Here is a 12,261-nt window from a genome sequence, read left to right as displayed (position 1 = left end):
GGAGTTTGGATTTCACAAAGAAAAGTAGACAACACTCTAAATTGTAGAAGGTATTGTATGGCTAATCCAAATATGTTCTTATCTAGTTTTGCCTGAGCAGGACTCGAAGTTATGAATACAGCTTTGAATTTCGTCTTCTGGAGTACTCCGCTTTTGGGCTTGAGAAGCTCTTTGCTACTAGCGAGAAAACTTTTGCATCACGTGAGACGTCAACACAAATGTGGAAATTTCGCAGCTACTAATTAAAGAGAGGCTGATAACTAATAGTGTAATTCGAAGCTCTGATTTTCATCAGCAAGGAATTCGAAAAGGAATTGGAAAAGCATTTGCTTTGGAATGAGTCAATTTCTCCGCCTATAATTCTACATTTGTTCTGTCTTATGTCGTTCCTCATTATATAGTACAAATAAATATTAGTGGTATCCACATAAATATGTGTGGACTGAGCTGACAGGCTGGTGTTGATTTACACTTACGATTTCGACTTTATCATCGAAGCGGAGCAGCTTTCTACGTTCTTCCGACAGTCTTGTAGACGAGCGCCGACTAGCATCCAGGGAAGAACCAGAACTAACACTGCTGCGGATAGTGTAGCTACTTCCACTAGAGTAGAGAGCTAGTCCGTCTAGCTCTGAAGTGTCTGAGACAAAGTCGTCGTAGTCAGATTCTTCTGAAGAGTCATCGCTTGAATCATACAGCAAGGCTCCAGACTTCAAGTCTCTCGTATAGTAGACGTAGAACTTGTCAAAATTCATGAGAAACCCTGACTTTACGAGGACGTCCATAGTAGCGCGGTCGTTCATTTTCTTCAGCTTGTACTGATGGAAAATGTCAAAGTACTCATCGGTGAAATAGTCTTTGGTGTAGATCTTGTAGTTGGGTTTATCAAGCTTCCAGATCTTGGAGTACTTTTCGTATAGATTTGGCTTGTGCAACAAGCTGTCGTCTCGCTTGTCAGCGACGTATGTTAGATAAGATGTAATGTAGTCAAAGTAACTATCAATCTTGATCTCCTCATACTTGTCTGCGAATGCATCTTGGATCTGCTCTACTAGCTTCGGACGATAGCTTTTGCGGATGATCTTGTTGCAGATGGTGTTTATGTCTGAATCACCGAAACTTTGAAGCACAGTGTTGATGACGTAGTTTTTGATTTCACGGTAATCTTCATCATGGAGCACGCCAGGAAAGTATTCTGTGATTAGAGATGCAATTTTGTTTCTAGTAAGTGACAATGTCACCGCACCTAGCTGTTCTTCAGCTGGCTTGAGATTCGATTTGAGATCAAACTTGAATGTAGAAGGCGAGGAACTGGGCGTATATGGTTCCGGTGCCGGTTCGTCATAATCTGAATCATCGAAGTCAGACTCTAGATCAGAGACTTCTGAGTGGCGGTATGCGTGCTTCTGGAGATATTCCGCTTTTGATTGGGTTAGAATTTTGTTATCCTTTACTTCATTTTCATGCTCAAGGCCAAGTTCATTGTATTTTTCGTCATTTTCGTTATCTTCATCATCTTCATCATCTTCGTTATCTTCATTATCTTCGTCATCTTCTTCATCTTCGTCATCTTCTTCATTTTCAATTACTTCCACTTCTTCATTACTCATCAACTGGTAGCTCTTCACAGAACTATTCAAGCCTACAGCAAGCGACTTGGACGAGTCCTTCAAGTTATCGTGACTGCAAGCAGACAACGGGAACCGTGTGTATGCTGTTCCCGAGACCATGGCAGCTTTTCCAGCAACACTTGGGCTGTTTTGGGCTCTCAATTAAAAGAAAATGTGAAATGTGAAAAACGTGTTTGGGTGCCAAATTGTTTTAGTGAGGCAGTCGCAGAATAAGTTTTTCTAGGCTCACAAAGATAGAAGAGCCGATGCTGAGTTGTTCTGCTAGATGAATATGGTGATGGAGAAAAACAGTCTGAGAAAAGACGAATATGTTCAGATTCCAGATCCAAATAATGTCTTCTTATTTCGGGTGACAGCTTCATTCCGTACTCGTGCTGATGGCAGCCTCGTGTGTCATCTCGCTTGTAAGGACTGGAAAACGTTGCTCGCAAATTCAGCCCCAATAGGAAGCATCGACCCACGAGTTTCGGTGCATGAGATGGAGTCACGTGTGTTGCAACTTGATTTCCCTAATAGGCTGTAGGGCGCGAGCCGTGCGCTCTGGAAAGATGGTGGTAGAGTTCAGTGGTGAAATGGGCAGATGATAGAGGAAAGAGAGTTCAATTCAATTCCATGAAGTTACTACGAAAGAGTGTTGTACTCACTTTGTAGATTTCTTGTTTTCTTCCTTTCTGTTTCTGATTCCAAATGTTTGGTGATTATAATCATTCTACTCAATTGCTGCGAAAACCAGGAGAAATTTGGATATATTCTATCTAGAAATACAATAACTAATGCCGTTGGACAACACAATTTCAGATTCGAAGAGCAATTCTAGCTGCATCGTTTGTCAGTAACCGTGTATTTCTGCTTATACATTTCAAGTCGATATCATAAATATCATACTCACATTCTAACACAATTAACCTACATTATGCTGTCTTGTCATAACCTCTCAGTTATAGACTATAATCAACTAGCCACGAATTGATAATCGCTACAGTACTACATTGGCAGTATATGTACTGCTAAATGTACTGTCCCTTTGGCTGTGCTCAGCGCAAGCATCGTCACCCTCGCGGGCTACTTAGAATTCTCAAAATGGGACTTTCTAGAATAACCTGCTAGTCTTCTACAGCCACTTCCAAGCAGGAACACTTCCAAGCAGGAACACTTCACCAAGATCTTCGTGGACATCCAGTTCGAATCTTGGTGTCAGACAATAGTTAGCGCCTACTGCAGACTAAAAGTAACTCCGAAGCCCTTAATTCTGCAAGACTTCAAATACACAAGGACTGTCAAAAGAACAAATTTGGCCCAGAATTTGGCCAGATTTTCAGTTACTCTTCCCACGGCCAGTGGCAAAACTACCAGCTGCTCTTCACTTCATATTCTTAATTTCTTGAACTTGCCGCCCTCATTCTTCATCATTCTTCATCTTGATCGGCTGAATTGTCGCACGCCAACAATTTTAAATATTATAATTTTGTTCTACGCGCCAAAACACGAAAAAGAAAAGAAACGCCAACACACCTGAAAAAAAGTTATCTAATCGGGATATCTGAGATTTTCCAGTTTCTTCGTGAAGGACATTTTATATACTCTTTTTAAGGAGAATACGTGTTACAACTGGAATCTGTTTCTTATAGATCGAACTGAGGTGTTTCTTTCTTCTGTCTTTTCCCTTTCGTTCGCTCAAATCAGGCCAGATTTGAATACAGTTCTGCAAGCCTGTCTATTATTACTATCCAAAGTGTCGAGTTTATTCCTCAAACAGCTGTCCAAGAGACTCCCTAATATGTTCTCTAACCGAAACGTTCGCTACCTCCTTCTGGCGTTAGCCATCTTGGGGATTGTGGCCTTTTTCGCAACCACGCAAAACTCGCTAGGCTCATCCATCCAAAGAACCAAGCCTGCCGTCTCAGGGGATGCAGCTGTCCCATTACTGGGTGAAATGGATAATGTTGATACTTTACAGGGAAAACCTCACCAAGGAAACGAACCTCCATACCAACAAAATGATAACAAGAAACCAGCGGCTCCCGGCCAGGTCGAAGCCAACAAGGATCTTGCTCCAGAAACCGAAACCGAATCTACTGAAGGTTCAGTCGTCAACCAGTCCTCGCCAAAGACGACCAAGACTAAACCCAAGACTAAGGGCAAGCCCAAAGGCTCGTCTAGTGGTTCCTCCAAGGGTTCTTCTGGTAGTTGTAAAGAAGTTGACTATGTGGTTATGATTGACGCTGGTTCTACTGGCTCCAGAGTCCACGTATATGCGTTCAACACCTGTGTATCACCACCTAAGTTATTGAGTGAAGAGTTCAAGATGTTGAAGCCAGGCTTGTCTTCCTTCGATACCGATACCAAGGGAGCTGCTGAATCACTCGATCCATTGTTGAAACTTGCCTTAGAAACCGTTCCAGAAGCCAAGAGAGGCTGTACTCCTGTGGCTGTCAAGGCCACTGCTGGGTTGAGACTTTTAGGTAAGGAAAAGTCTGACGCCATTTTGGCGGAAGTCAGAGCGCACTTGGAAAATGATTACCCATTTGCTGTCGTTCCCGGTGACGGTATATCTATCATGGAAGGCAAAGACGAAGGTGTCTATGCCTGGATCACCACCAACTACTTGTTGGGTAACATCGGAAGTTCAGAAAAGAACCCTACTGCTGCTGTATTTGACTTGGGTGGAGGTTCTACTCAGATTGTATTTGAGCCTCAATTTGGTGACAACGAGAAGATGGTCGAAGGTGACCACAAATACGATTTCACGTTTGGTGACAGAGACTTCCTGCTTTACCAGACTTCGCACTTGGGCTACGGATTGATGCAAGGTAGAAACAAGATCAACGCCAAGGTCATCCAGGGCAGTTTGAAAGAACACCCAGACTTGGAAAAGCTCAGCGACAAGGCATCCACCAAGGGTGCTAAGGCCTCTATCACCATCAACAATCCTTGTATTCCTCCAAATGTAATTGCTCATGATGTAGTAGTTGAAGTTTCTGAATCGGAATTCTACGTTGTCAACTTCCAGGGTCCATCAACTCCTGGTGGAACTCTCTGTCGTGCCATTGCCGAGCAGGTGCTCAACAAGGATGCCGAATGTACCTCCAAGCCATGTTCGTTCAATGGTGTGCACCAGCCTTCATTAGTCAAGTCTTTCCAGAAGACTTCTGACATGTTCGTATTCTCGTATTTCTACGATAGAACCAACCCCTTGGGTTTCCCCTCTTCTTTCACCGTCGAGGAGTTGGCTGACTTGGCCAAGATCGTGTGTAACGGCGAAACCTTGTGGCAGGAAGTTCTCTTGGACGACCACATCAAGGAATTGAAGGAAGAGCCTCAATGGTGTACCGATTTGTCGTTCATCACAGCCATGTTGCACACAGGTTACGACATTCCCTTCCACAGAGAATTGAAGACTGCCAAGACGATCGACGGCAACGAGTTGGGATGGTGTTTGGGAGCATCGTTGCCATTGTTGGACAAGACCAACTCCGGCTGGCAATGTAGAGTTGAAGAGACCAACTAGTCCGCATAGATAGTATTCGCATTCATACAATGTATATTATTTGAGTATAATAGATACAATAGTGTATTTCTTACTTCTACAGTATAGTAGCTTAATATAGCAATTGGCTCTACGGGTGTACAACATAGTAGATGTCTAAAAGCTCTGCCACCCAGTACCACTTTGCCAGCAACGTTTTTCTTCAGCCGATTTACAAGGTATTTGCAGCCGATAGGTCGGAGAATGACACCGGGGCGACTCCGAAAAAGGGCTCTTGAACCTGCGAGCTACAAACACATTAGCACACATGTGTAGCGAAAGAAAATTCATGAAAAATCATGGCGAAAAAGCCAAAGAGCACCAAAATACGACGAGATTGCCAAGTTAGAGCACTACAAGTAATAAAAGCGCAAGACATGTACAAATATATATGAGATGTGAAAATTAAGAGCGGTGCTGAAATCATGAAAAACACACAAAAGTCGTTCAACTGCTAGCATCCATATTGAAAGGCTGAGAATCCAGACACCAGGAACAACCTCCTAGGATTCACTATGTAGGAGGCAGTAGTACCACAAATCTTTTACTATGGACAATCTAATAGTTCCGTTTCACTATGTAGGAAGCGTTAATAACTTCCGCATCGACTTTCTTCCGTACCCCAGTCCGATTATTCTCCGGCCACTAACACAGAAGAGAAGGAAGGAGGTTGTTCCAGAGAAATATGTTCAGTATATATAGACTACGGAATCGGGCAACATTTTAGTTTTCTCTGCTCTTCTTAGTATATAAAGTCAGGCCGTTCCTTGGACCGTCTCGTTTAAAAGATTTTTCATAGGATTCTGATCTTCCCCACTGTGACGTCTTACGAGATATTCTCAGAAATTCTCCATCTCATCACCAGAGCCAAATCAGTACATAGCAGCCATCCCTATATATATATTCCAATACCACCGAGAACACCTCCACAGATCCAATCTAACTTCGCCACTGATAGTTTGAGTCTGACTTTTTCTTTTCATACTTTTTCTGTCCGTACTGAACAATTTGAACATCTAGTAGTACAAAGCTTCCGTCCTGGACTTGCATAAAGCAAATTTAGTTTTCCATATCGGCATCATCCCCAACTTTTGATTTTGCAGTGGCCACCGCTTCTTTCCTAAACTACACATACCAATTCCATCCAATTCTCTGCTGGTCTTTAGCATTCCTTTACGACACAAGTACGGAGTCCCCACTGAAATCTCGTAGTGGATCTATTCTACTTTCTTAGTCATCAGTTTCACCGGAAACTTTTTTTCCAGTGCCAGAGATTCATATTTTCCATTAATTCGTCATCTTCGACTAAAGTCCCACTAGTCCATGTTTACAGACAAGAAGAGCCAGCTCACAGCACGACTCCACGGCGAGATGACGAACACAGATAGGCCCACAAATCCTACCAAGCGAGCTCTGAGTCGCGGCTACGGAACAGTTGTGACTAATGGCCACAGCATCATCGCTAACACCAGCCATGCCAACGGGTTTCGGAGCCAGAGCCAGAGCCAGATCCAGTCGCAAAACAGCAGCGGAACTACTAGTCCGGTGGGCAACCACATTCTGCGAGAGGCTCCGATGATCCACAACAAGCTCTACTGCGAGCAGGTCAACAAAAAGATTACTAGTTCTACCAACATGTTGCAGAAGCTTTCTGTAGACGAAATCCGTTCGGTCAAGTCCCATACAGAATTAGCGGAGACAGCCAACGGAGTGCGTATGCTCGCAAAAAACTTGTCCAAGACCACGATCCAGTTGGATGTGCGTGCCATCATGATTGTGACCAAAGCCAGAGACAACTCTCTCATCTATTTGACACGAGAAGTGGTAGAATGGCTTCTCACGCAAGAACGTGACATCACGGTCTATGTTGATGCCAAGTTGGAAAACCTGAAACGATTCAACACGGACGACATCCGCACCCAGATTCCAAAAGCAAACGGCCTCTTGCGTTTCTGGGACAAGAAGTTCGCCTTGAAAAACCCTGAGAAATTCGACTTGGTGGTCACTTTGGGAGGTGACGGAACAGTACTATATGCGCTGAACTTATTCCAACGTGTCGTCCCACCAGTAATCTCGTTTGCCTTGGGATCTTTGGGCTTTTTGACCAACTTCAAGTTCGAGCACTTCCGCGAACGCATGAACACAGTTATAGCCTCGGGCGTAAAGGCGTACTTACGAATGAGATTCACCTGTAGAGTACATACTGCTGACGGTAAGTTGATCTGCGAACAGCAGGTTCTCAACGAGTTGGTTATAGACAGAGGTCCATCACCCTACGTTACCCAGTTGGAGTTGTACGGAGATGGCTCTTTGCTCACCATTGCCCAGGCTGACGGCTTGATCATTGCAACACCTACGGGTTCGACAGCATACTCGCTCTCGGCAGGAGGATCATTGGTCCACCCAGGTGTCAGTGCAATTAGTGTGACGCCGATCTGTCCTCACACCTTGTCGTTCAGACCCATCTTGTTGCCAGACGGTATGTTCTTGAAGGTCAAGGTGCCCGACACTAGTAGATCTACTGCTTGGGCATCTTTTGACGGTAAGGTCCGAACCGAATTGCGCAAGGGCGATTACGTCACCATACAGGCTAGTCCATTCCCGTTCCCTACTGTTATCTCATCGAAAACTGAGTACATCGACAGTGTCAGTAGGAACTTAAACTGGAATGCCAGAGAGCAACAGAAGCCCTTCAGCCACTTGTTGAGCGATCAGAGCCAGCGTATGATGAGGAAGTCCACATCTGCGGCAACTCAAGATTTGGAGAATCTCCATATCGACAATGGTGCTGCAGAAGACGACTTTGATATCAATTACAGTTCGGATTCAGACTCGACTCCTTCAGATAATGAGACAGAAGAGGACCTTCCTTACATTCCTCTTCCAGGAGACGGCATCAACACCCCACCACCAGGAAATACTTACGGTGGATTCGAGGGAACATGCTTTGCCCATCCTCATGCCAAAATCACCTTGGACAGCTCGGCTACGTCGACTACAAACTCTACCAGATACTCTTCGTCTACAACTGGTTCCGGGTCTGAGGATTAGGGTTATTTTTACAGGTTTATTAGGTCGCCCAAGGGGGCAGTTACATAGTGTGTAATCAATAGTCACAGCAAACGAGGTGTAGAGCGTAGGTTTTAAACAGGAGTGTGAAGAATCGAGATGAACAACGAGAATAAAACAAGGGCAAAAGAAAAAGAAGAAGAATCAAAACGCAGCAGACGAACAAATATAAGACCAACATATATAAGGAGAGAGCAAGTGTAAAACAGGAGAAGAATGAGAGCAGAGAAGAAGTCGGGACGCGAAATGATTGCAAAATTGGCCAGGAGCATGATCACGTGACACCACATGTGCACGATATAAATGGAGTTTTTGAAGGCCTTGAGAGAGACGAGCAATACAGAACATGAATCATGCCTCAGATTTGAATTGGCTCACTTAGTGTCACTTTCAAATTGCAATTTTCAATCGAAAACACCGTACCAGAAAGTATGGAGTGACAGAGATATGGAGTGATGCCTGCGTGTGCATATAGTCCGACGGCTTGGTTGCATTTTTGGCGCAATTTCATATGCTGCGAATTTAGAATTTTAAATTAGAAGAGATTAGATACGTAGATATTTACGTATTGGCATCTCTGTCTTTGGTGCAAATAGCAGTACTGTGGACGATAGAAGCTATCTACCAATTCCGATCTTCTTAATTTTATACATTTTCCAATATTCTAGTCCTATATCTCTCTGTCCGTGGATGTGTTCAATCGAATTATTCTGCTAAGCAATTTCGACTGGATGCAGGAGAAAAAGGAGGCAAGTGTTCATAATCGTGGAAGATATCAAGATAACCGACTCAAATGGCCATCTGAAAGAAGGAAAAACCATACAAATTACTAGATAGGCTATGCAACATCGTATCACATGTCACGGACAATACAGCACGTCTTGCCATATTACATTTAGCATATTCCATATGAAATAAATTTGTTATCTGGATTATGTCTGGACCACACCTGCACACAACAGTCGTCCCCCTACCGCCAAAAGAAACTCATTCGCAACGAAAAATTTTATTGATTCTGATGATACTCAAAAAAAAGATAATTTGCCCTCACCAAATTTGTTTGCAACATCTTCTTTCTGAATAGTATAGCAAATATGACTGATATCACCCAGAAAATGAACGAGCTCTCCGTGCAAGACGGTGGCAGCGGTGCCGGCAACTCGCCAGGCGCCGGAAACGGCCCTAGCGGCGGCAACGGCTCGCGTAGATCGCAGTACGTACCTCCCCATCTCAGAAACAGAAACACGTCTTCTGGCTCTGGCTTTGGCGGCAACGGTGGCGGCCGTGGCCGTGGCAGTTTTGGCGGCAGCAACTACAACAATGCTGGCAACCGCGACAACACGATCTTCGGAGGCAGCGGACGCAGCAGAGACCGTGGCTTTGGTGGAAGAGGAGGATTCAGATCCAACCAACTGCGTCCCGGTGTTGGACGTTGGGTCGATGGTAAACACGAGCCTTCTGCCCGTAACGAACGTATCGAACTCGAGTTGTTTGGAACCGCTGAGGACACCAGCTTCCAGTCGTCGGGTATTAACTTCGACAACTACGACGATATCCCTGTTGAAGCCTCCGGTGATGGCGTTCCTGACCCAATCACCTCCTTCACTGCTCCACCTTTAGACGAGCTCTTGGTGGAAAACATTACCATGTCCAGATTCACTAAACCTACCCCAGTGCAAAAGTATTCCGTTCCTATCGTTGCTGGTGGCAGAGATTTGATGGCCTGTGCCCAGACCGGTTCCGGTAAGACTGGTGGTTTCTTGTTCCCCGTCTTGTCTGAATCATACATCAACGGACCAGCACCTATTGCCGAAAGTACTGGTGCCTTTTCTTCTCACAAAGTTCATCCTACCATTTTGGTGATGGCTCCTACCAGAGAATTGGTCTCCCAGATCTACGATGAGGCAAAGAAATTCGCTTACAGATCGTGGGTCAAGCCTGCCGTCGTCTACGGTGGTGCTGACATTGGCCAGCAGATCAGAAACTTGGACAAGGGCTGTGATCTTTTAGTAGCCACTCCAGGTCGTCTTAAGGACTTGTTGGAAAGAGGCCGTGTGTCTTTGGCCAACATTAAGTACTTGGTTCTTGACGAAGCCGACAGAATGTTGGATATGGGTTTCGAACCTCAAATCAGACATATTGTCCAGGAATGTGACATGCCAGATGTCCAAGACAGACAAACATTGATGTTCTCTGCCACTTTCCCTACTGACATCCAGATGCTTGCCCGTGATTTCTTGAAGGACTACATCTTTTTATCTGTCGGTAGAGTCGGTTCCACTTCCGAAAACATTACTCAGAAGATTTTATACGTTGAAGACGAAGAAAAGAAGTCCGTCTTGTTGGACTTGTTGTCTGCTGGCGACGCTGGTTTGACAATCATCTTCACTGAAACCAAGAGAATGGCCGACAACTTGGCAGATTTCTTGTACGACCAGGGCTTCCCAGCCACCGCCATTCACGGTGACAGATCGCAGTACGAAAGAGAAAAGGCTTTGGCCGCCTTCAAGAGCGGTGCTGCTCCTATTTTGGTGGCTACTGCCGTTGCTGCTAGAGGTTTGGATATTCCAAATGTCGCCCATGTCATCAACTATGACTTACCTAGTGACATCGATGACTATGTCCACAGAATTGGTCGTACCGGTCGTGCTGGTAACGTTGGTATCGCTACCGCATTCTTTAACAGAAACAACAAGAACGTTGTTAAGGGCTTGATTGACTTGTTGAGTGAAGCCAACCAAGAAGTTCCTGATTTCTTGGCCAAAATCGGCAGAGAATCCGCTTTTGGAGGTAAGACTGGCGGTATGCGCGGCGGTCGTGGTGGCTCTAGAGGTCCAGTTAGAGACTTCAGAAGAGGCGCCAGTGGTGGCTCTTCCGGTGGTTGGGGCAACTCCAGTGGCAGTGCCGGTGGCTGGGGTGCTGCTCCAAGTGGCGGCAATTCCTACAACTCTGGCTACAGCTCTCGTTCCAACTCGTACAACAGCTCTTATGGATCCTCCGGTTACGGTAACCCAACCTCCACCAACTCGTGGTGGTAAGCACCACTTTCACTGTGTAGCACAGTATTTGATCACTGTAGTAACGGTATTTGAATACTGAATTGTGAGCATAACTATGGCAACTTTTCTGAGTTGTCCTTTTTGTTTTTTTTGTCCCTTTTTGTTCGTTGTGTTCTCTGATTTGATTACTCCACTTGAGTGCATTTGCTTTGTTGGCTATCCTTTCAACCTACTCCATGTCTGGATCTGTTCTTTATTGTGTCAAGGAAAGAGGAAAAAGATTTTATTTATTAAATTCATATTTATTACTATTGCATTAATCACTTTGCAGTTTGTTTTTTTGTTTTCATCTTACCAGGGTCTTTTCTTAGTTGAGTTTATCTATGACTGCTTTCCGGTAGTTGTTATGGCGTTGTTTGCATTTTCATCCATCCGTTCCATATCTATTCCATTCTCGTGAAGCCAGTTGCAAAAGTCATAGTTGATAAATTGTATTACTAGTTTCAATTATTATTAATGTTCAAAAGAAAAGAAAAGGCACATATTTCCACCCCGAATATGAAAAAACTTATAATAGAAGAAGTTATTAATGGGTTATTTGATAAATCTTTTTTGTTTTCTTGGGTTATTTGTTTGAAAAGTTGATTTTTTGTTGTACTTATGATTTAGACATTGGGTCACCTTTATAAAGCTTTTTTTTTCATCGCATGCAAGTGTATATCTATACATAATATATAATTCATTTAAAGTGAATGTAGATAGTATCAGCGAAAGTTGTTACTTCTTGGACTAGAATAAGAATAGATGAGAATACCTAATGTTTCCCAACTATCATGACTATTCACAATTAACTGTTGATCGAACAATTTTTGTTCTTTCGTTGGAAATGAACTTGATTATTGTAGGATTTAGTATTTCTATTAATTTTTGCAAGAAACTATTTTTAAAATGAAATTTGAGATTTGCTACATTATTTTCAGCAAGAAACTAAAAATAACCACTAGATCTTCTGCCAATAAATGTGTATGTCTTTATA

General features: G+C 43.8%; 4 protein-coding genes across 4 annotated transcripts; 3 read left to right on the top strand and 1 right to left on the bottom strand. All coding sequences in view use genetic code 12, as the record gives it.

Moving 5' to 3' along the window:
* Positions 1–413: 413 nt before the first annotated feature.
* Positions 414–1,730, bottom strand: PICST_30137 (hypothetical protein; the record flags this gene model as incomplete). The annotated part of the gene is made up of 1 exon (XM_001382582.1): positions 414–1,730. One exon carries the CDS (start codon positions 1,728–1,730, stop codon positions 414–416), a length of 1,317 nt encoding a protein of 438 aa, XP_001382619.2.
* A 1,678-nt stretch (positions 1,731–3,408) lies between these two features.
* Positions 3,409–5,187, top strand: GDA1 (golgi guanosine diphosphatase; the record flags this gene model as incomplete). Its single annotated transcript, XM_001383121.1, has 2 exons — positions 3,409–3,785; positions 3,819–5,187. The coding sequence occupies 2 exons, from the start codon at positions 3,409–3,411 to the stop codon at positions 5,137–5,139; spliced, it is 1,698 nt and encodes a 565-aa protein (XP_001383158.2).
* A 1,115-nt stretch (positions 5,188–6,302) lies between these two features.
* Positions 6,303–8,277, top strand: UTR1 (NAD kinase associated with ferric reductase). Its single transcript, XM_001383120.1, has one exon. It carries the CDS (start codon positions 6,481–6,483, stop codon positions 8,206–8,208), a length of 1,728 nt encoding a protein of 575 aa, XP_001383157.2. The 5' UTR covers positions 6,303–6,480; the 3' UTR covers positions 8,209–8,277.
* Positions 8,278–9,413: 1,136 nt separating this feature from the next.
* On the top strand, positions 9,414–11,264 carry DED1 (ATP-dependent RNA helicase of DEAD box family; the record flags this gene model as incomplete). The annotated part of the gene is made up of 1 exon (XM_001383119.1): positions 9,414–11,264. A coding segment is annotated over one exon (1,851 nt), but the record flags the coding sequence as incomplete, so codon positions are not given.
* Between the last annotated feature and the right edge of the window lie 997 nt (positions 11,265–12,261).

This window comes from Scheffersomyces stipitis, chromosome 2, assembly GCF_000209165.1.
Source record: "Scheffersomyces stipitis CBS 6054 chromosome 2, complete sequence".
NCBI classification, from domain to species: Eukaryota; Fungi; Ascomycota; class Pichiomycetes; order Serinales; family Debaryomycetaceae; genus Scheffersomyces; species Scheffersomyces stipitis.
The sequence above is the reverse complement of the archived record's forward strand: the minus strand, read 5'-3'. Positions and strand labels throughout refer to the sequence as shown.